The sequence below is a fragment of the Anser brachyrhynchus genome (genome assembly GCF_964034855.1).
Source record: "Anser brachyrhynchus genome assembly, chromosome: 16".
NCBI classification, from domain to species: domain Eukaryota; kingdom Metazoa; phylum Chordata; class Aves; order Anseriformes; family Anatidae; genus Anser; species Anser brachyrhynchus.
This window is the reverse complement of record NC_137734.1, coordinates 5,038,112-5,059,473: the sequence shown is the minus strand read 5'-3', so window position 1 is coordinate 5,059,473 and position 21,362 is coordinate 5,038,112. Positions and strand designations below refer to the sequence as shown.

Here is a 21,362-nt window from a genome sequence, read left to right as displayed (position 1 = left end):
TGCCCCACGGCGGGGCGGGGCAGGGCCGCGCGGCGGCGGCGGCGCAGCACCTGCGGCTCCCTGCGCCTTTGTGCGGTGCAGGTGCGGCGCTCCCCCCCCCCCCCCCCCCCGCCAACGACCCCCGCCCCGCCGTGACGTCAGCGTGCCGCTCGCGGGGCACGATGGGAGAATCCCGATGCGCGGCGCCTTGAGGCGGCCCCGGCAGCGGCGCTCGGCGGGGGGGGGCAGCCCGGGAGGCGCCGGCGGGGGGCCGGGCCGGCGGCTGGCTGCCCGGCTCATCCCCAGCCCGGCCGGCGGCATGGCCCAGCCACCCCCCTGAGGCGGCCGGAGCCGCCCCCCGAGCTGCCGGTGCCGGCGGAGGCGCCCCGCCGCGCAGCCCGCTCGACGGCGCCGGGGAGGATGCTGCCGCGGCTGGCCCTGCCCGGCTGACGCCCCCCGCCCCGTCCCCCCGGCCCCGTCGTTTCTCCCCCCCACCCCATCCCCCGGCCTCCGCCGGCTCCATGAGCGCCTCGGCCCGCCCCTGAGCTCCCCCCGCCCGATGGCCGCGTCGGAAGAAGGCACCGGCTGCTTCCCCCCGCGGGGCAGGTCGCACAGCGACCCCAGCGTCCTCACCGAGCCCGCCGCCGCCGCCGCCGGGGAGCCCGCAGGTAACGGCCCCGCGCCCCCCGCCCCGCTCCGGGCACCGGCATCCCCCGGGGAGCGGCGGGGCGAGGCGGCCGGCGGGCAGCGGGGCGTTGCGGGGCCGTGGGGCGGGGGGAGCGGGGTCACCATGGAGATGGGGGAAGCCGAGGCCGACCGAGGGGCTTTCTGCCCCCCGAAGGTAATTTTCGCCTCGCGGGGAGCGGTGTAATCGGCTTAGGGAGCGTGGTCGCGGAGGGGGGTGCTGGGGGCACGCAGCTCGATTGGTGGTACGTAAAGAGGATATGGTGATGAGGGTGGTTTTTTTTTTTTTTCCCCTTAATGATGTTTTCAGCTTAACTTCACTTTGAGGTATAATTGTAAACGTCTGTTGTTGGTGACTCAGTCGTTTCACATTGTCAGAATCTAAGCAGCGATGTCCCCTTCAGAGAGAGGGGTAAAAAAACAACGAATAACAGCATCACTTTAATGTGATGTGATTGCAAGGAAAGGCCCGACAACAAGCTGGAAGCAAAGGTGAAAAGCACTGGGCCATGTGAATAGATCTTCATGGAAGAGCTGGAAGGTTTTGCTGGGAGGAAAGGAGTAATCAACATAGCAGGACACAATGAGTGGGGTGTTGATCATCTCTGCCCATTACAATGAATAGGAAACCTAGGAATGGCTTTGGGGTTTGGGTCAGGCACCATCAGCCTGAAAGAGACAGTCCCTGGATGCAGTCTTGGACTGAACTTTGGTTCTGGCCCTTGTCAGGTTACCGAGTAAATAAGATATTCCAGGTTTTTTTTGATAAACCGGCTACGCTGCTTCCTTCTGAGCCAATGAGAATATTAATATTTAACCATTTTAAGTTATCTCATTTATTTGTTTTCTCAAGTAATTCTGAGCACCTTGCTTTGGACTGAAATACAAATTAAATTAAGGAAAACAATAGATGATTTATCCCTGATGCCCAACTGTTCCGATACCCTAAGTAAAGGGAACAAAGGACTCTTCTAACGTGAACTGCTCGACTCACTCCCAAAGGGGCGATCTTGCCTGAAAGGAATGTATGTTCCTGCCGTTTGATTTCTGAAAGCAGAAGTGGCTAATGAAAAGAAGATATATGCAATCTCACTTTTAGTCCTCTGTGTTATTTTCTGCTAATCAATTATTTTGACCTTTGTGAAATATACAACAAAGAAAGTACACAACATGTCCGACACATAGACAAAGATATAAATATTCTACTTTTTGTAAGGAAAAGGAGCTATCAATACTAAGTAGCATTTTTTCCCCCTAATACAGATTTCATCAGATAAGACAGTGTCCCATTGCATGGCAGAAGCTATACTAATATGCAAGAAAAGATGTCTTTTATGGTATCATTATATACATGCAATACGTGGAGAGAAACAAAAGGTGATAAATGACTGTGGGTTTTGTCCAGGTAGGTATAAATAGTTGGTAGTAGAGTTAGCGTGTTTGGTAAGCTTTTCAGGTTTTCAATATACTAATTTAAATTTGTTTATCAAATAGTATTAAGCACATGTATGTTTCAAACTAATAATAAATTGAACACAAATTACTTATTTAAATAATATTTTACCCATATTGTAAGTAATCAGTCTTGAGTAATTTAATGCAATCAGCTACTCAAAAACCTTAAACATTATTTATACTACTGTAAGCATTCTATATGCTAAACTGTACAATTGTACTTTATTTTATATGTTATTCTGGAAAACAATTTTGTCATTAGATTATCAACATAATCATCTATAGACTCTCAAGTCAAAAGAAAGTCTTAGGAGCATTAAATGGTAAGAAGTTTGTGTTTATATCCCAATCCTACTCACAGACAAGTCTTGTAGAGAAGTAAGTTTGAACATGTAGGATTCCTTGTTCATTTAATAATGAACATAACGCATACTGAAATGCATAAACAGGCATTTTCATATACAGTTAAATCATAAAGACAAATACGCTAATAGCAAAACAATAGTCACTGAAGGGACAATACAGAAACAATTCAACTTTTGTATGGCGTTGGAATAATGCTATATTCTTACCAGAGATTTAGTCTTGTTTTGCAACATTGTTTTGAATGCATGATGAGGTCAAGAATCATTCTGCACCCATTCATTTGGCTATGTCTACCCTATGAAAGGATATCAGGGTTGAAAATGTGGTGGGAGATGAAGCCAACCTATCTCCTAAAGATTTTCCCGGTGTTCATGTTTGTTTGTTTTAATAGACATAACTTATATTCTTGAACAGCAGAATTATAGCTTTTTTTCTTTTTTAGCCAAGCTTTATCCAGGAGAATTTTCAATGATGCTAAACTGCTAATGTATAGGTGGAAGCATATAGCTCTTAGTGATTTTCATGTGTTAATCTAAGAAAATTCTCTGATGCAATGCTTCCTTTTCCTTTCTGTTTCAAGACACCAGCTTAACAATTGCACTGACTGTACAAAGCATGGTTACAAGACTTGCTGGCTGTCCTGCAAGTTCAAAAGCCTTTATCACTGGACAATATAATGTCTTTTTAGGTGATACTGAGCAATATCAACATCAGACTCGAGGAACTTAGGATGAACAGACTGCAGATGGCAAGTGTCAGTTCACCTTCCTATTGTAATCTGGTTAGCTTTCATTTGCAATTATTTGATGAACTGTTGCTTGTTGCTTGAGGTCAAATCTCAAAGGGAACTTCCCATGTGAGAAAAAGCTTTTTTTTTTTTTTTTTTTTTTTTTTTTTTTTTTTTTTTTTAAGGACTCGCTCTGCTTCCAGATTGAAATAACTAAGTAACTGGCTGGTTCAAATAGCCTTAGATCTTTACTATGAAAGGAAAGAAGGTAGAAAAAAAATGTGAGAAGTTCTGGACATTCACAATCCTGACCGATGCCAGTGGCAGCTGCAATTACTCCAAGCCTTGAACAATCAAGACTTCATGATAAAGCTTATTATCTACTGTGATTTTCTTTACAAAGCAATCACTGTAGAAATGAAAAGCTATTCTATAACCTTGGTTTACAAGAAGAGATGTAATCTTTACAGACTACAGTGAATTTCATCACATGTAAAAAAAAAAAAATTAACACATTACTAACATCTTATTAAATGTTCCTGTAGTAAATAAAATAAACAAGGTGTTCAGTAAGCTAGACTAGAGGCACTTAATAGCTACTTATTCTAAAACAGAAATACAAATTTGCTGATTTAGATTCTTCATATGCAACTTTAATTAAACAGCAGCTCCTCACAGTGACCAATTAAGACACCACAGCCGTGGTCTGAGAAGAAAATATGGACTAAGTTATCTGTGGCAGGCTCCACTGACAAATAGGTAATTTCCTCCAGCATTTAAATGGTACGTATAGTTCCTATTCTTAGCATAGGGAATACTGGAAACAGTATGAGAAAGGCAGGAAAGAATCAGTGTTCCTTTGTTTTAATTGAATTAGTAATTCTCTCCTTTAAGATAAAATAATGCACTTCAGCCTGTGATTTAAGCAAACTATTTTATGGCTGGTGAGCAATATTTTATGAGCGAGCCCAGCAAATGTTGGTTTTCGTATTTCAGTCTTTACTTAAGCACACTGTTGCATTGAGTGTGCAAGAATTAAAAAGGATGCATCCTGAATTTGAGAAACCCATATCAAAATATTTGTGTCTTGCTTAATTAGAGACTGGACTGTTTGTAAGAAAGTTAATTTAATTTTTTCTTATTATGTCATGACTTTATGCCAGATTCACAAAGAAGAATCACAATTACCAGCTTAATCTGTAAATCCTCATAGGAGAGATCTCCAGAATCAGAAGCATCTTTCCCTGCTGCCATTAAGACAGCTGTCCAAAATCCCATCATTTTCACTGAGTTCTGGAGAAGGACGGAAAACGCTATTGTATCAGATTCTAGGTGTAAAGATGGAGCTTGCTTGATTGTAAATGGGGTTAGCTTTGAGCTGAAAAACTATTCTAAAAATATCACGTACTTCCATAACTTCAAGGGGAAATTTGGAAGCAGTTATGAAAGCTGAAAACTGATAAAACATTAGCTAAATTCCAATTAAAAAAAAAAAAAGGTGGTGGAAATTGAGTCAAATGGCAAAGGACAGCAATCACTTAAGAAAACATAACACAAAGAGGGATATTAATTCCAGTGATCAGAGTTCTGTTTCTTTTCCCTTTCCCTTTTTCCATCTCTCCAGGGAAGGATCCAGAGAGAAAGGAGTGTCTAAAGAGGACAGGGATATGAAATTTGAATCAGATTTGAACATTACCATCTATTTGAGAAACAGTTGCAGGAAACCAAAATATTGCTCTCATTATATCCTTCCAGCAGTCAAAGGGCATAAAAAAGATGGACAGCCTCTTTTGATTCATAGTCATAAGAGAGGGGGCTCCACAGAATGAAGAAGAGCACACTGTATCAAAGCTACCTGTACTTGAGGAGAGATAACAACCAAGACAATGTGAAAATATTGCCTTATCCCCCTCAGTTTTGGGATAATCCATTTTAATTTGTAGAAGCATATGTTGTATTTTGCTCTCCATGCCGCTACTTTTCCTCCCTGACACCATGCGCTTAAAAGAATGACTTTTCAGGAGCGGCAATACTGAGATTTTCAGTGGACATTGCCAGTGGTCTACCATGGCCTCTGTCCCCTCCAGTGCAGGAACTGTACCAAGGCACGGAGCTGCTCTGGTGCCAGCAGCAGTGTTAGCTCTTGGTAACAGCTGTATTTGCACGAGTTCTAGAATGCTGGTTGGAGAAGAGTGATGGAGGCTTCTCAGCCACTACACTATGCTGTGGGGTGCTTCAAGATCTGTCAAGCTAAAGCTGCTTCAAGATAGCTGTTCCAGATATGTACAACTATTTTGTTGCCAGAAACTAATTCCCTTTTTATTTCTTTTGATATCATGTGTAATCAGCAGCACTGAGCACTGAATTAACTCAAGGAGATAAAATTGCATAAAACTTAAAAATCCTTCATTGCTGTTCTTAGTTATTATAATTCAAAAGTTCTGTAGCAGGAACATTCTTGTATTTTTTTTTTTTAGGATGTTGAGTGACTTGACCTGTTATGTTCCTCTCGTAGCCTCTGCCTGGGCTGAAGACAGTCATCACCTGTAACCCAGCAGAGCCTCACAGGCACTATAAGGCCATCAGGCATTTAAGTAATGCCTGGGGCAGGTCTTAAGGCAATAAAACATCAAGTATAGGAATATTCTGTACTAGGGCTTTTTGTTGTTATTTATTATTATTTTTAAAGCTTTAAGCCAGCCTGGATAGATTGTTGCTCCCTTCATATGCCTACCATTGATTCCTCACAACTTTTTAGTGTTGTTTTATGCCAATAAAGATTTTAATTAACACTAATTGCTGACATATTTCTTCAACAAGTTTGCTCAGTTTGAGCCTTGTGCATGGCATTAGGGGACTTGTTAGCAACTGGTATACATAGGAAAAGCTTAGCTTCTCCTCCTGCACCAGGAAACTAAACAGGTAAACTGCATGATGTTGGAAGCTACTGCCAGGGAAGGTTTGACAACCCCAACACATATTAAAAGTCCAGTGTAGTAGGTTTGGGCTGCAGATGCTTGTAAGGAGCAAAAAGAAATGGTGCAACTGGAGTGCAGACACAAACTGGTGCCAACTTTTAAAATCTGCTCCAGTGATTTCTTTTTCTGCAAAACTATTCCTTCCAGGCCCATAATTCAGGAAAAACAAAGAAACAATCAGAAAAACAGACTTGTAAAACACACTTGTAATCATGTGTATAAAACGTGCTTAAGACTCAAGGCAATTAATAGCAGAGTGAGTGTCAGGACAGAAAAAGATGCTGCTCATGCCCTGCCTGTCAGTTGGCTGGTGCTGTCATCCTTTTGCAGTCATTGAGATCACTGCAACGTAAATCAGGGACTTGCAGTCTTATCTGTGATACGCTTAGTTGTTGCATAAATTTTCAAATTTGATGCTAACACTTGAGCCAGGCCACCTATTAAATGTATTTTGTTCTACCAGAAATATTTTGGTTTCCATTTCATTTTCTTGTATCACCCAGTCTATTCTGTTAATGAAGTTTGTTTGCCTTGCATCGTATTTCTTCTGAAAAAAGAAGTGTGCCAGGTCTCCTACATCCTTTCCCAACAGTACTAATTTATGACCAAAGTTAAATAAGCTTGGAAGTAGCTTTGCTCCAGTTTATGACTTTACCATATTTTTCATATACATGAACCTTTGTGATATTTTAAGTTCTCTCACTCAAAGTCAGAATGTTTCTGATCTAATTCAACAAAAGGGTTCCCAACTGAAACTTACTGTTCCACATATATTTAGTTCCTCGCGTGATACCATAGGGACTATAATGAGGAACACTCAGCAGAGACTAGAAACGTGCAGATATTAATTTACATTCCAGCTTAATATCCCATTTCCACTGAAATCCAAATTTCATTCCTGTAAGACTCCTTAAAACATTTATTTGTCAAATGTGCAGGTTTTTTATGACATAGCACCAGAAAAATCATCACAGTATTTCCAAGCAGCGCAATGCTAGTTACCCTCTAACAAAGGAGCCATTGTGCTTTTGGGAAGCTCGTTTTCTTCCTTATCAAATCCCCAGTCCCTTGCTGATCTCCTCTAACCCCAAGTCCCTGTCACACAGGGAAGCACAGGACTCCCTCCTTTGCTCTGTCCTGCAGCAGAGCATCTCCTCTTAGCCCAGAGACACTCCTCCTGGTTACAGAGCCCCAGTGCGCTGCTGCTCTGTTAGTCCAGGTGCCTGTTTGCTTTCCTGTTCTCAGTGGTACTAGCAAATCCTTGGGGCACATAAATACTCCACTTGAGTATCAGAAGTAGCTTAGGTCGTCTGTCACATATCAATGAAAAGCTTTTCACTGGTATCTGGTCTAGCAGTTTCTCATATCCTTTGTTTCCCTTGTAGAATCAGAATTTGTTAGTTCTAGAATGTTTTAAATATTCTGTTCTTAGTTACTAGGAATCTGCTCTCATACACCAGAAGGAGCCTTGTTATGTGCATGCAAGTTCCTTCGTCACAGTTGTGTTTGGTGGCAGCAGCTATACTCTGGCATTAAAAGCAGCGGGGATGACATTGCACACTGCAAACAATGCAGGATTTTTTTTTTTTAATTTTAATATTGATATCAAACAATGCATTTGCATCTCATTGAAGAAATTTTTAGGTCCTAAGTACACAATCATCAAAGCAAGCTGTATGAGGGAAAAAGGCCTTTTTCAGAGTTGCAGTATCTCTCAAATCACACAGAGAAATATTACTGGTCTCTTCTACACTCAATACAAAGGGCATTTCTGTTTCCCTCCTTAACTCTTCAGATGTTTTTATGTATCACAAAAGAACTATCCCAGATTACAAAAAAAGATTCAGGCTCAGATTCTCCAAACACAGATTTCTGGTCTCAGTAATAATACCTATGGGCCATAACTGAAATAATGCACCATTGTGCCAGCTGCTGTGCAGCATATAAAGAGAAACTGTTTGGGCTGTAAGTATTTTTTTCTAATTTGAAAAAGACATAAAACAGTGGAATAAAACAAGTGTTTCTCATATTTTTACACATGGTGAATTGAGATGTAATAAATTTGCCTTCCCTGAGTTTCCGCAGGAAGCCAGTGGCACCACTGGAGGTTGACTGGATTTTGTAAGGCCCAGTTCTCATTGTAAGGTTAGAAAGATTTGATTTTTTTTTTTAAATTTATTTATTTAATGTAGCTACAATTTCTTGTTTTGTAGCTTCCAATGTCTCTTATTACAAATAATAGAGAAAACAGTAGAAACAATAGGCAAGTACATCTTGGAAGTTGGTTGAATTAAGGAAAAAAATTCTGCAACAATGTTCTTTGATGCCTAATGTTACACTGGCCACAGGTAAGTCTGGTCTTCTACTTTGAGATTTAGCACAAGAATTTCTATTTGTTAAAAGCCTTCACAAATAGAGTCTTTGTGCTGAATATTGTTTCACCTAGTAGGAGAACAAAGAGAAGCCATGGGCTTTTTGATGAAAGATGGAAAAGGATTTTTAATTATGTTTTAGTACATGTCCTAACCCTTTGCAACTAATTGACCTTCTGAAGATATTTTTTGATACTAAGTACAGGTAGCTGGGAACTTGACAGAGAAAAATTTAAATCAGAAAATACCTGCTGTCCACCACTTCACCCCACCTTTTCTCCCGGATCAGCTTTGGGCAGGCATGTATAGACCAGTTTTTAATAAGGATAGAACAACAACAAAAAGGATCAGTGAACAAGCCTCCCTCCACTAAGTTGGGCAGTATGGACACTTGAACAGAATGGAAATACTATCACCTAGTCTAGAGAGTACTGAAACCGTGTCTTATCTTTCTTTCTTCAACATTAGAAGTTTTAATTTAAAACAAAAGTAAACTGCAAATTTGATTGCATACAAAAAGTACAAGTACACAGACTTAATTTGCACACATAATAAATCGTGCACACAGTTGATTCTCTGTGCAAAACAGATAAACTCATATGTCTTTCAAATATTAAAGCCTTCACACTTCAGCTATGAATGATGATGATGTTTTAAGATTAGTCAGTCAATTAATGTTTGCACCACACTTGTAAAATGTAATGAGTTACATAATGCTAGGAGTCACGTTTATCTGGAAACAGTTCACTTTATTTTAGTGGGTAGCTAAGTAACTATTAATCTTTCACAGTCTTCAGGTTTGGAACTCTCTTTCAGGGCTGCCCAATTCATGCTGTAATTAATGGGTTACGCCATTTGTTTATTTATAACATTACGGCATTTTTTAACCAAATTTGTGGCTTTGTATTTTAACATTTAACACCTAGAATTAATTACCCTGGGTTTTCTAAGCAGGTCAGATCTATAAATACCAAAGTCTAAGTAAAGCTAAATACGATACCTCCATTTTGTTTCTAAACGTAGCCAGAGTTTATATGCTAATACAATGGATTCTTTGTGCCCATTAAATCCCATACTTTTGTTTGGAATTCAAGTTGATTTATGGTATAATGTATACTCAATTTATACATGCCCTAGAGAGCACATCACATAACTACTTGAAGCAGTTCAATAGCTTCATGACTGAGTCTGCATAAATATTTCAGTAAGATGATCTTAATCAAAGAGAAACTTACTGTTCGTAGTAAGGTAATATCCCATTATCATACATGCTTCATGTATGCAAACCTGCAATTATAACTAAAAACAGTCAAGTCCTTATGCATAAAGCTCTTCTGATTGTTGTATACATATATGTATATATATGAAGAGACGGTTCACGTGTTAACTTCCTTATTCTAATATATATATATATAATCATCCTCAAACCATTCCATCACTGCATAACCAGCAACTGGACATAGGTCACCGTACCATGTCAAGCCAGTGAAGCCTTCAGCCTTTTCTGAGGGCTGCTACACCCCTTGGGCCCTGCTGTCTTCCCTATGCCTTGCCAATATTGATCTGTTGTGAATGTCTGTCACATTTCATCCAGTTGCCCACAGAAGTCTGCATCTTAATCAAACAGCCTGCACCAAGACTGTTTTTTTTTTTTTTTTTTTTAATCCTTATAAGAATATGAGAAATGCTGTACTGGGTCAGAACAATGGTCCATGCAGTCTAAGGACAGGGTTCTCGACTGTGGCAGTAGAAGATGCTATTCAGTAATCAGGGTGAGCATTCTTTCCTAGCCTTGAACTTTGACCCAGGCTGGAAGCAAAGCAAAGGGTGGCTGAGTGAACGCCCATGAACCCAAAATGAAATATTCATGGTCAGTCTTCTGTATCTGAGTTTAGATAACATGCAGAAGCGCTGATGCTCAGGACGAGTTTGCTCACCATCTAGAACCAGCCCTGCTTCATGGTGAAACTCAGACTAACCATCAGATGAAAGCAGTCTGCCAGAAAGCTCCTTGCTCTTGCACCTACTTTTCAGTCTTTTCATCACCAATGGTATGAATCTGGACAGAATATTTAGACAGAGCAAACCTTCCCAACAGAAAGTATTACCTAGTGTTTTACAGAGGAATTATACGCTCCTCCCTATTTCCAGGTCTTTCCATGTAAGAGATGTGAAGAGCTTGCTTTGCAAGTAATACCTGTATAAGAATACCTCAGCCTCCAGGGGTAAAATGCTTTTGGTTACACAAGATGGGCAGAGGAGGGGGAGACAAGGGACAGAAGCTGATGATTGCAGGTTTAGGACTGGCGTCTGGAAAGTTTCCCACACAATATTTAGTGTCACAGCATTATTTCAGTTGGACCTGGGAACTGTGGTGAGTAGACCGCGAAAGGGAATAGTTAAGGAAGATTTCATCTCAACCAGCACACATTATGGTTGGCTCTACAATGGCCACGGCTGGACAGCCACTGGGAGACCACTCAATTACTGGAAGCTTTGCACTGACATCTTCCCTGCATTTTGAGCTTGGTGGACTGAGACAGGTGGATTGAGAGCTTTAAATCTTGACCATCCTAATTTGTTTCAGGAGCAGGGAGAAAGTGATGGTAGAAGTGAAAAAAAAAGTGTGCTCGAGTCACCTCAAATGACGGCTCAGAGAAGGGGGGGGCATTTCAGGAGCTACTGCAGAAAAAGGAAGAAAAGTTGTACCGACTTTCACTGGCATGCCTTGGGAATCTAAGCTGTTGGGATTGTTTCATGAACTTGGGTCTGAATGGTAGCCTCCTCTGCAGCTACCTAAATCCTCTGCCTCTTTGGGTTGCTCAGAATGCATAATGTATGTAAGCCTGACTTAACTGGGCTTCTCTGAGATTTATGATTTGCAGACAGGACTCTTATAATTGTGTAAACTCTGCATTTATAATGATGGAAGAAAAAAATCCAAACTAGATTTTATTTATTTTTTTCTATGCTAGCAGCTATACAGCTTTCTGGGACTGCAGAAGCTGCAAGGAGAAAGGCAGCCACCCCATTCTCAGTTAGACCAGTTCAACTTAACTCCAGCTAAAATGCTTACTTCTGTCACAGAGGCTCATTTGGCTTTGCTCTATTTTACAATGCCTAGCAGCAGAGAATAAGTACTCAGAATACTAGCTATGCAGAGAAAGGTCTAGAAAAGAGAAAATGGAGCCTAGCACTCTACTCCATACAAATTCTCCACTTGTTCACCGTGAGCCTAAAATGATCAGTTTCTTGTTTAACTAAAGCAAATTAATGGAAAAATCAGAGATAAACTACTCATGTCACTTCAGATTTCACATGCGAAATACTTAATTCTGGAGAACCTAGCAATCTGTAACACCGTTTCCTGCAAGTGAGTGAACTTTGTCATCTGGCAATCTCCTATTATTTAGGAACACAAGAAGTCCTGAAGAACGTACTATTTTGCTATAAACTACTGATATTAATTCAAAATGGAATGGTGTGATACCAAAAAAATTACATCCTCACTGAAACCATGACTCTGCTAGATCTGTAATAGCAGCAAATATCAGCCATAGCCTGAGGCTAGTTTACTTGAACCCTTGCAGTAGTGGTTAACTTAACAGATGACATGATCAGATGCTTACTTTCTTAAGGCAAACATAGGGTATGTGAACAACAGCTGTCAGGATAGATAGCAAGTAGACTTTTTGGTGTTATGCTGTACATTTTGTGCTGTAATTCAACCAGGAGAATAAACTGAAAGGAAGCCATGTAAAAAGATCATTACAACAAGCAAAATTATAAAGTGGCATTCAAAAATCCAGAATATTGCACATGAATGAAAACCTTTAAGATGGGTCCTTAACCCGTAATAAAAATGTATCCTGATCTCTCTTCTCTAGTCCAAGAAAGTACTTTGGCATTCTTCTTGTCTAACTGAGTTGAAGCTTTCCTATGATCTCTTGCTCTCTTGTGAGAAGGTATAGCTTGTTGCAACTTTTTCCTAGTCTTCAGTCTGCTTTTTCTACAATTTTCATTTTTCTGCTGTCTAGTCCAAGTTCATTCCATTTGCTAGCACTTCTGCCTTAGAAAATGTGGCAGCCCCCTGCACCTCCTGAATTATTATTCTAGAAATTAGAATATCTAGAATATTATTCTAGAAATAGAATGGGTGGTAGTAATGTAACAGAGAAGCCAAGAAATCCTACCTTCCTGTGGTTTCAGCATTTCCAGTCCTCAGTTTAACCTTAAACTGTCAAAAAATCTCATTTATGACTTATGACTGAAGGCTCTGCTGTATAATGAAGTGTCAGTCTGGCTGAAAACTATTCCCTTGGGGCTCTCATAGTGTCTCTCCTATGCTGATGCCTTGCTGGTAAGCAAAGCCGACCTCACACTGAGGCCTTCCAGGTAATACTTAGTAGGGTCAGTAGTGTCCTTTTTCATGAGCTATATCCTTCGTTGAAAGTTGCCATTAAAGCTCCAAAGTTATTGTGGGTGACACGAGATGAAAAGGGATTAAATAACCCTTATTTCTGAAAGAAGAACCTAGGAGCAAAAAATAGAAGAAGCTGTGTTCAGTAACTTTCTGTTCCATTTATATTTTCCTCACTCTTGCTCTCATAACACTCCTTCTAGGATGTGTTTAGGCTTTATTCCAACACATCAAAGGCCTCTATTTCTTCTATGAACTTATTCACCCCCCCCCAAAAGAAAAAAAAACAACTATGACATGGGGCATTACTCATCTATCTTATTCAAGAGATGATATTTAATATAATCAGCTGTCTTGTGTCCTGCACCCGCAGAAAATTCATTCTACTTCCCATCTTGGACTTAAATATTTCTCTGTTTCTCTGTCCATTGAGCATTTTAGACATATTTCTCAGTAACTCATTAAAAAAAAATACAGAAAACTGCCAAGAGTTTACGCATTCTGAGGTCATAGTTTCTTTGGCTGCTCTAATTGAGTGATTTGAAAAGAGTTAAGTTATTGAATATGCTCCTAGCAGCAACTATCAAAATATCAGTACAGTGAAATCCACCCTAAATTTTGGAATAAGTAGTATAGGATGATATTTTCAATCTATCCAAACATATAAAACTCTGAGAAGGAGAATAGAAGGAGGATATACCTTTCTGTATATCTATATCTATCTATCTGCCCGTTTATGTGTTTTTCATCCTATTAAAGGAAATGGAAGCCTACTTCTGGTAGGTTTAATTAATTAGTATTTAACACAAGAAATCCCCCTGCAATTTGCCATCAAAGCATTGCAGAAATGTTTTGTAGATCTTGTTAGATGATGTAAAGTCTGAGAACAAGAACTACTTAAGAACAGATTAATCTAAATATACATATCCTAGTAGAAAAGAAAGCAGAACTAGGTACCCTAGATTTTCAAAATTGGCTTTGATTCTAGGTGGTTTCTTGAAGAGAAAGGAGAACCTGAGGTATAGCATCAAGTCTTTTCAGAAACACTAGTTTTTAAACACCAGAAAACTTTTTTCTTTTTTTTTTTCTTTTTTTTCTTTTTTTTTTTTCTTTTTTCTGCTGTGTTAACGATCTGAGTTTTTGCCTGATAGCATCTATTAAAATGAAATTTTACTGACTTGGAAATACCTCCTCTGACAGAAAAAAACAAATCTAAGCATATCAGAGCCAATGGGAATGCATACAGTTTAGGGATTTTGTTGTTGTTACAGATCATAATATTCTCATAATACAAGAGAGATTACGGAAATATGGCATAGTCTTATTTTGTCTGACATTGTACAGAAAGAAAGACTTAAAGGATTAGTCTTGATAACTTGGCTGTTCCTTTGCAATGTATTGTGATATAATAAGAAATAATGCACTGCATATCCCAAACATAAAAGAGAGCCTCTGGTCAGAATCTCGTTAATGCGAGAAATGATTTAAAGCTAGCTCACAGTCCCAGTTTTCTGTCCCAGAAATGACAACACAAAATGTAGCGCCTCTTATTCTAATACTACATAAAAGTATATCATGCATATGATTAAGATATCATTCAACATTTCCACACAACTAATTCCTCAAGATTCACTGCTCTCCATTGTTAGAAACCTGAGGACAATACAAGAAAGTAGGATTAGGTTTTAGGTGGAAGCTGCTACTTTGACAAGGAATGAAACTATCTAGCTACTTTCTTTTCCAAAGTCTGTTGAGAGGGATAGACTAAAGACACAAAGTGGTAGAACTGTTTTTCACTCAAGTAAGCTAAGCACCTAATTTACACATTCATTAGACACAAAGCTGCTCTCCCTGTGCTAACAAATCACCATAATGAAGTCTTTACACACCCACACACATTTATACACATGCTGTTGCTCAACTTGCACCTGCAATGATGGTGAATAGATGTGTAATTGCATATATAAGTTGTTGAAAGCACAGCTACTAGGCAAGGTCTATATAGCTATAGTAAAGCTCCTTTTTCTTTTTTTTTTTTTTTTTTTCATTTTCTGTACATTGCTATGGTTGGCAACTTTTTGGAAGCTACTTTACCACATAAATCCTGCTCTTCCATTACACAACTCTCAAAGACTTCCAAGGAGCCTGTACCAGCTCTATGGCTGTTGGCATCGAGTCGTGAAAGTGTTGGACATCTGGGCCATGGGCTCAAGTCTCTTGCAAAGTCAGGGAGCTGTGAGCATCCCAGCTCCTCTCTGACTCTGATAAGCTCGGAGTAAGGGCAAGTGCTAGAGAGCCAAAGTTCAAATGTGCTTGGGTCTTACAGCTAATGCAAGTTTTCTAAAAGGGGTCAAAAACTGCTACTAGAAAATTTTCCTGAGAATAATACTATATGCTAAAATCTCCAAAATTTGTCCTGTGTGTGTTGCTAACACCAGTACTGTATTTCTTGGCTTAGAGCTTTCAAGTCAGATACCATGCTAATGTGATAATACCATCTTCAGACGGGCCACTTCAGAGGACTGAAATCATACCATTTTAAAAATTCACTCATTTTCCAAACTTTAAAACCATATTGTGAAAATTTTAATTATACCTTCTCAAAATCACTATTTTGTTCCCTCATTTTCCATGTAACATACATCTGTGCACAAAACAAAAGCACTGAAAACTTGGATGTTTTGTATCCTCCAAAAATAGCACCGAGATTCCTTTGTAGGCATTTTACCCATACAACAAGCCTGATGAGTGACCCAGTGCTCCTGCTCTCCTCTCGTCATTTGGATAGCTTCCAGAAGGTATGACTTCAAAGAACTGCTGCAAAATAGCGTGTCTGGAGTGGTTTTAAGTAGCTGCTTCATTTCATTATTTTTCTGCCCACAACTCACTCTGCCTTCTGAGATACAAAGAAGTCTCCGTCTATTCCACTGCCATCTAAGTCTATTAGAGGTGACAACCTTGTTATTTAGGATTATTTCTCGTGACAGATGGGTTATTTACAGCAATTGTTTCCCAAAGACATACATATTGTCATTTCCATAAAGTGGCGGCAGCTCTGGAATCGCAAGTATCACAGTGTATTTGTTTAGCCTTACCCATTTCTCTGCAAACCACCCAATTCAAAGTGGCTTCGATACCAGATTCCAAAACCAGAGATATTTGAATAGCAATGATATTCTTCTCTTTAGAGTCTTGTCTGAAATGTAATAGTTCTGACTATAAGGACATTTGATTTTTTCCTTCACTGTCCATCAGTTTGTTGGACTGGGGACGATGGGAACTCAGAGTTGCATGTATAAACTGGTGCTTTGCTGTGAAACTATTTGCATTATTTAAATACATGGACACTAATCTGTGATCCAGTCTCAGGCCTTGTGCTATGGTATCAACACATCCATTGAAAATTGATTTGATACACACAATCTCTATTTAACTGCAGTATCTCCTAAGAAGGCTATTTTATATAAGTGAAAATAGGAGTGGAATAATATACAGTTTTCTCTAATAAGCAAGCTTATGCCTACTTTACCAACAGGTGCTATGAAGAAGCTATTCTGATTACCCTGTCCTAACAGCATAGGGACATTCGGTATGGTGTCTCATCAGCAATAGCTCTGGTAATTAGAGTCGGTGTGTGGTCCAGGTCCTGATGGTAGTGGATGGCTTTGGGGTTTGGTTCTTTTCATTGCTATTATTCTTCAAATCTAATTTTAAAGTATGTAGCTTGATTCTGCTGCACTACAGCTATGGTCAAGCTCTAGGATAAGTTCTAGGACAGGGAGAGTAGCCATCAGGTTTTAATAATTTTTCAGTTTTTACCATTATTGCTGAGAAACAAATGTAATTGCGGCCATTTTAGATGGGATGATGTAGGAAAAGGAGAGATAAGGAGAGGGTGGGAGCTGCCACCCTTTTAGGTTTATATTTTGGTGTGTTTTCCTGTCAGCATATTAGATGAAAAGCACAACCCAAAGGGTAGTCTGGGTTTCCCACATTTCCCTTCTTCATTGCTTACATCACTGAAAGTCCATCAAGCCTGCAGGCACATTCTCAAACTAGTTCCAAGTGAGCTTAGGAGAAGCCAATTTAGAATGCCAACTTTGGCCCTAATATCCATATATAAGAGGTTAAGGACTGAATTTCAGCCTATGAAGTAGTATAAGAGCAGTTTCTCTAAGACAATTTAGAATGCAGAGCCAGAGATGAAGCATTCTGAGCATCATAAGAAATGAGAACAAAGGTTTTAAAATCAAGAGGGTTTAAGTTTGGAATAATCTTGTAGAAGTGCTTGGGCAAATCTAGTCCGATAGTCCTTAAGAAATATTGAATAACCACACTCTTTTCCCATTTTTTTCTACCAAAAATTACATTTACTGTTTTAGCGCACACTCTTTTTTCCAGAATATTCTTATTCTCCCCTCCTGAAAAGGACTTCAGAAACTCCAACCCCAACCAAAGTTTGGCCCCCCCCAAAGGGAACGAGAGAGGTCGATGTGTCTGTAACTAATTTACTGGTAATGGCTTTTTGCACTTGGATCACAGACAGCATAAAAAAAAGTATACCATAGTATATAAGTGTATGAATATATTACAGAAATTTTTCATTTCCATTATAAATTTATATATACATGCATATATGTATATAAAGTGTATATATATATAGTGTGTGTGTATATTATATATATAAAGTGTGTGTGTGTATATATATGCATATATTTATAAAGTGTATAACAAAACAGCCAAAGTTTGAAGTGTCTCAAATAACCCTTCCTGATGATGTGACTAAGCCCCGCTGGGACGGACAGTTTCACTGCTATTGCATGTGGAATTCTTGTTCTGTAAACAACAGAACTTCAGTCCTTCTGGGAATACTGCCGCCACTTCATGAAAAAGTACACTTTGCAGTTTGTTAGTTATGATATAACGGTGTTGACTAAACAAGAGATTTAAATAAGTGACCTGGGGAAAGAAGCAGAATTTTTCAGCTATTCATAATTTTGTAGCTGATTTAGCCATTCACCTAAAACTGTGATGCAGAGCAAGTAATTACACATGTTAATGGCAATCACAATAACTAACGGGCATACTTCAGTGGTTTGCATATGCACCCATGGGATTTTTGTGCATACAAATGATTTGTGTATTTCAGCATCTGATTTTACCAATTTTCTTCATTGTATGTATAAAACTCTCTTTTATATATTGCTGCCATGCCTATTTCATTTTGTACAATATTTTATACTAAACATTTCAAACATTTAAGCACACAATTATCATTGATGTGTATTTTAACCAAATGATTCTATTTGTAACTGACTGACTGACTGCTTAAACAGATTGGGTGAACAAGCCTTTTTTTTTTTTTGTTAGTCAAGGACTGATTCATAATGTTTTTGTCTAGTTTTATGTTAGATGAAGGGCTGTCATATTTACTAGAAATACAGAAACTCTAGAAATGGAACTTTGAAAAATCCCATTATGTGTCTTTGTGCCCTTTTTTGAGAATTTATCTACCTACTTACTAAAGAGTTGATAGCACAGAGATCAGAATTTGGCCAGGCTGCTTTTCCTCCTTTAATTTTTTTTCTTTACTTCAGTGTTCCTTTGCTATTTTAATTTTAAATTATTATTATTATTAAGATTAAGTAAGTGAAACTACTGAATGACCACCCCACATCCCTGTTCTTTACATTCTGTTTTCAGTTTCCCAACATTCACTTTATTTATCTTGCCACAGTGGACTTAAATGTGGCCAACTCATTGATTCTGAATTGGTCAAAAAAAAGGTTATCCTGCATTGGTTAAGAGAGGGAGTGCTTTTTCTGGAGCTGCATACCCACAGGGTGTGATCATCTTCATAGAGCAGAAGAGAACAAAGTCACCTCATACTCATTTACAAATTTTAGTTTCAGTGACACCCACTGTGTTCTGAATGAACCAGAAACTCAGGAGCTGACATTAGGCATATCTACTTCCACTGACTCTTGGTTTGACCACACTTCAGATGTACCGGTTCCTTAGCCAGGTAGTGTTGTCCAAGAGGCCATAGCCGATATGACTCTTTGTTTGATAGGGCAAGGAGATCCAATTGAAACATAGCTTTTTTTGCCTTTTTTTTTTTTTTTTTTTTTTTGTGTGTCTTCACTTTTGGAAAATTCTGATGAGATTAGCTTTGAGGTATCTGCACAACCCATTTCACCATGAAATTGAAAAAAAGAAATGGCAAAGAATCCCCTAAACTCAGAGAACCAATGTACATAGGAGGACAATTCAGAAAGTTTCAGCTGTATCATTTATGTGGTTTGGCAGTTTTATAATGCAGCTAGACTTTTTTTCAGGGAGCCGAATGACTCACTGCAGAAGAGACTGAGCTAATGACGGTTGAAGAGTTCTAATGATGCCTTTTGTGTACAAACAAAGTACAAATCCATTATATTCTGCTCTCATTTTATTAATTAGTCATTCATTACCCAATGCACTATCAATTAAGCCTCTCTGCAGAAATTCTTAGTATTCTCCTGTTTTTTTTTTTATTGATAATAAATATATCAGTCTCTGAATAAATGCCTGAATTGTTAGAACAGGTTTAGAGGATACAAAATAGTCTGCTTTACAGCAGATAACATAATTAAAACAACCTCCAGTGGACAGGCCAGCTTCCCACAGTAGGCAACCTGAGTGGTCTGGTACAAACTCATAACGGTTACGGGCCAACCTAAAATCAGTCTCCACGAGTGTCTCAATGCAGTTGTCTCAGAACACCCTGAGTCAGCCTCTGCTGAAGTGAAGCATGTAGTAAAACACAGTAACAATCTATGTTTACTCAAACTGCACATAAATATATTGTAAATAGATAAAATATTAAAATTCTCACAAGATAGGTACAAAATAGTCATGTTAGTCTAAAACAATAAAATGGTTCTATCTATTCTTATTTTGTCTAATTTCCCCTAAAATTTATAGTGGTCTCATTTAATAAAATTAGGCAACATCAGTATGAAGCAAGGTTTGAATAACCAAGCATATGTTTTGCACATATGCAAATAAATTTAATTAAGAGTTGCACTCAATCAAAGAGGGAACTGACATAAGGTATTGGACAAGAACTGTGCCATGCCACTTGTGCTTGGCTGTCGAACTCATGCAATATATATTTTGAACACTTTGCAGAAATAATTTAGCAAGTACAAGTTGATGATAGTGTCAGGAAAACTGTAATTCCATCAAAGGGAATATGCAGATAATAAGTGAAGGTGCAAATATATTACTCATCAGGAATTACTTGCTCAACTGTATTGGCTTTCATTGCATCCAACTAAAGAGTAAGGGCTGTAAAAAACAAATTTGGGTCACTCTAAAATCTTAATTAGTAACTACTAATCTTCCTAAATGTATTGCCTCCTCAGCCAGTCAAAAAAACAGTTTTGCCTCAAGTTCCCCAGACGATCTTTCTGCAAACCATCATATTGTATTTTTTTTTAACTGATGTTGACTTGAAACATGAACAAGTTCTGTCTTTCTCAAAAAGTACAGAGATAGCTAGCTAAAAATTAGAATTAGAGGGAAAGCTCTCCTTTTTATAGTCACAGTCTGAATTTCATGCATGGCAGTAGCTCTAAGGCACTGAAGCTATTAGATCATTTTTAGCTCTACCTATTATGTGAGTTGTTTTAAAAGGGTGAAAAAAACTACTCAAATATATTTAAAGATAAAAGCAAAACATGAAACAAAGCATTTTGAATGTATGCCAGCATCTGCATCAATGACATTCATGAGCCAACTGGATTGTAAAACAATCAGACAGAGCCTGAATTCACAGCCTGAACTGGTACAGTGAAAACTGCTGGAGTTAATGTATGCAGTTGTTTAATCTCCATTGTAGTACTGAAAGATGGCAACCATACAGCCCAGCCGCAGTGCTTTGTTGTGTCATTAGTTTACACCAGTTTTTACCAGTCACAACAGTCTAGTGTGAAGGGTGGCTTTACTCAAATAGAGGAGAGTTGTTGTAAGAAAAAGCCAGTCAGTTATATGCAGTATGGCTGGTACCAAACATACTTGGCCACCTGGGATTTGATTTCTAATGGGCTAGATTTCCAGCTGGTGGAAAATGGCTGGCCTCAGTGGAATTGGGATAGTCAACTTAAGCTGAGGAACTGGTGTATTCTCTTTTCTTATCTTTCACTTTCTCCCACATACACCCCCATTATCTTTAAAATCTGTTTTAACTGCTTATACTGGGCAGAGGAGGAGAAGAGAAGCAAGGTAGCTCTTTGTCAGAATAATTGCCTTATTCTCAGTTTGAAGCTAGATGATAGGCCTGTGCACCCTCACATTTAGGAAAACAATCTTGATTTGCTGTTGAAGAACCAGCCTGGAAA

The 21,362-nt window shown here is 39.0% G+C and overlaps 1 protein-coding gene across 4 annotated transcripts in view; it reads left to right on the top strand.

Moving 5' to 3' along the window:
* The first annotated feature begins 21 nt into the window (after positions 1–21).
* PHACTR3 (phosphatase and actin regulator 3) overlaps positions 22–21,362 on the top strand; it is a 112,675-nt gene continuing 91,334 nt past the window's right edge. Inside the window, exons 1-2 of one of the 4 annotated variants that reach the window (XM_080558147.1) lie at positions 515–647; positions 1,927–2,068. In XM_080558147.1, the coding sequence (XP_080414273.1) occupies positions 1,957–2,068 (112 nt within the window). In that variant the 5' untranslated portion in view covers positions 515–647; positions 1,927–1,956. Of the gene's footprint in view, positions 648–694; positions 821–1,926; positions 2,069–21,362 lie in introns of those variants that run through there. The other 3 variants (XM_080558145.1, XM_080558146.1, XM_080558148.1) reach the window with 3 other exon arrangements.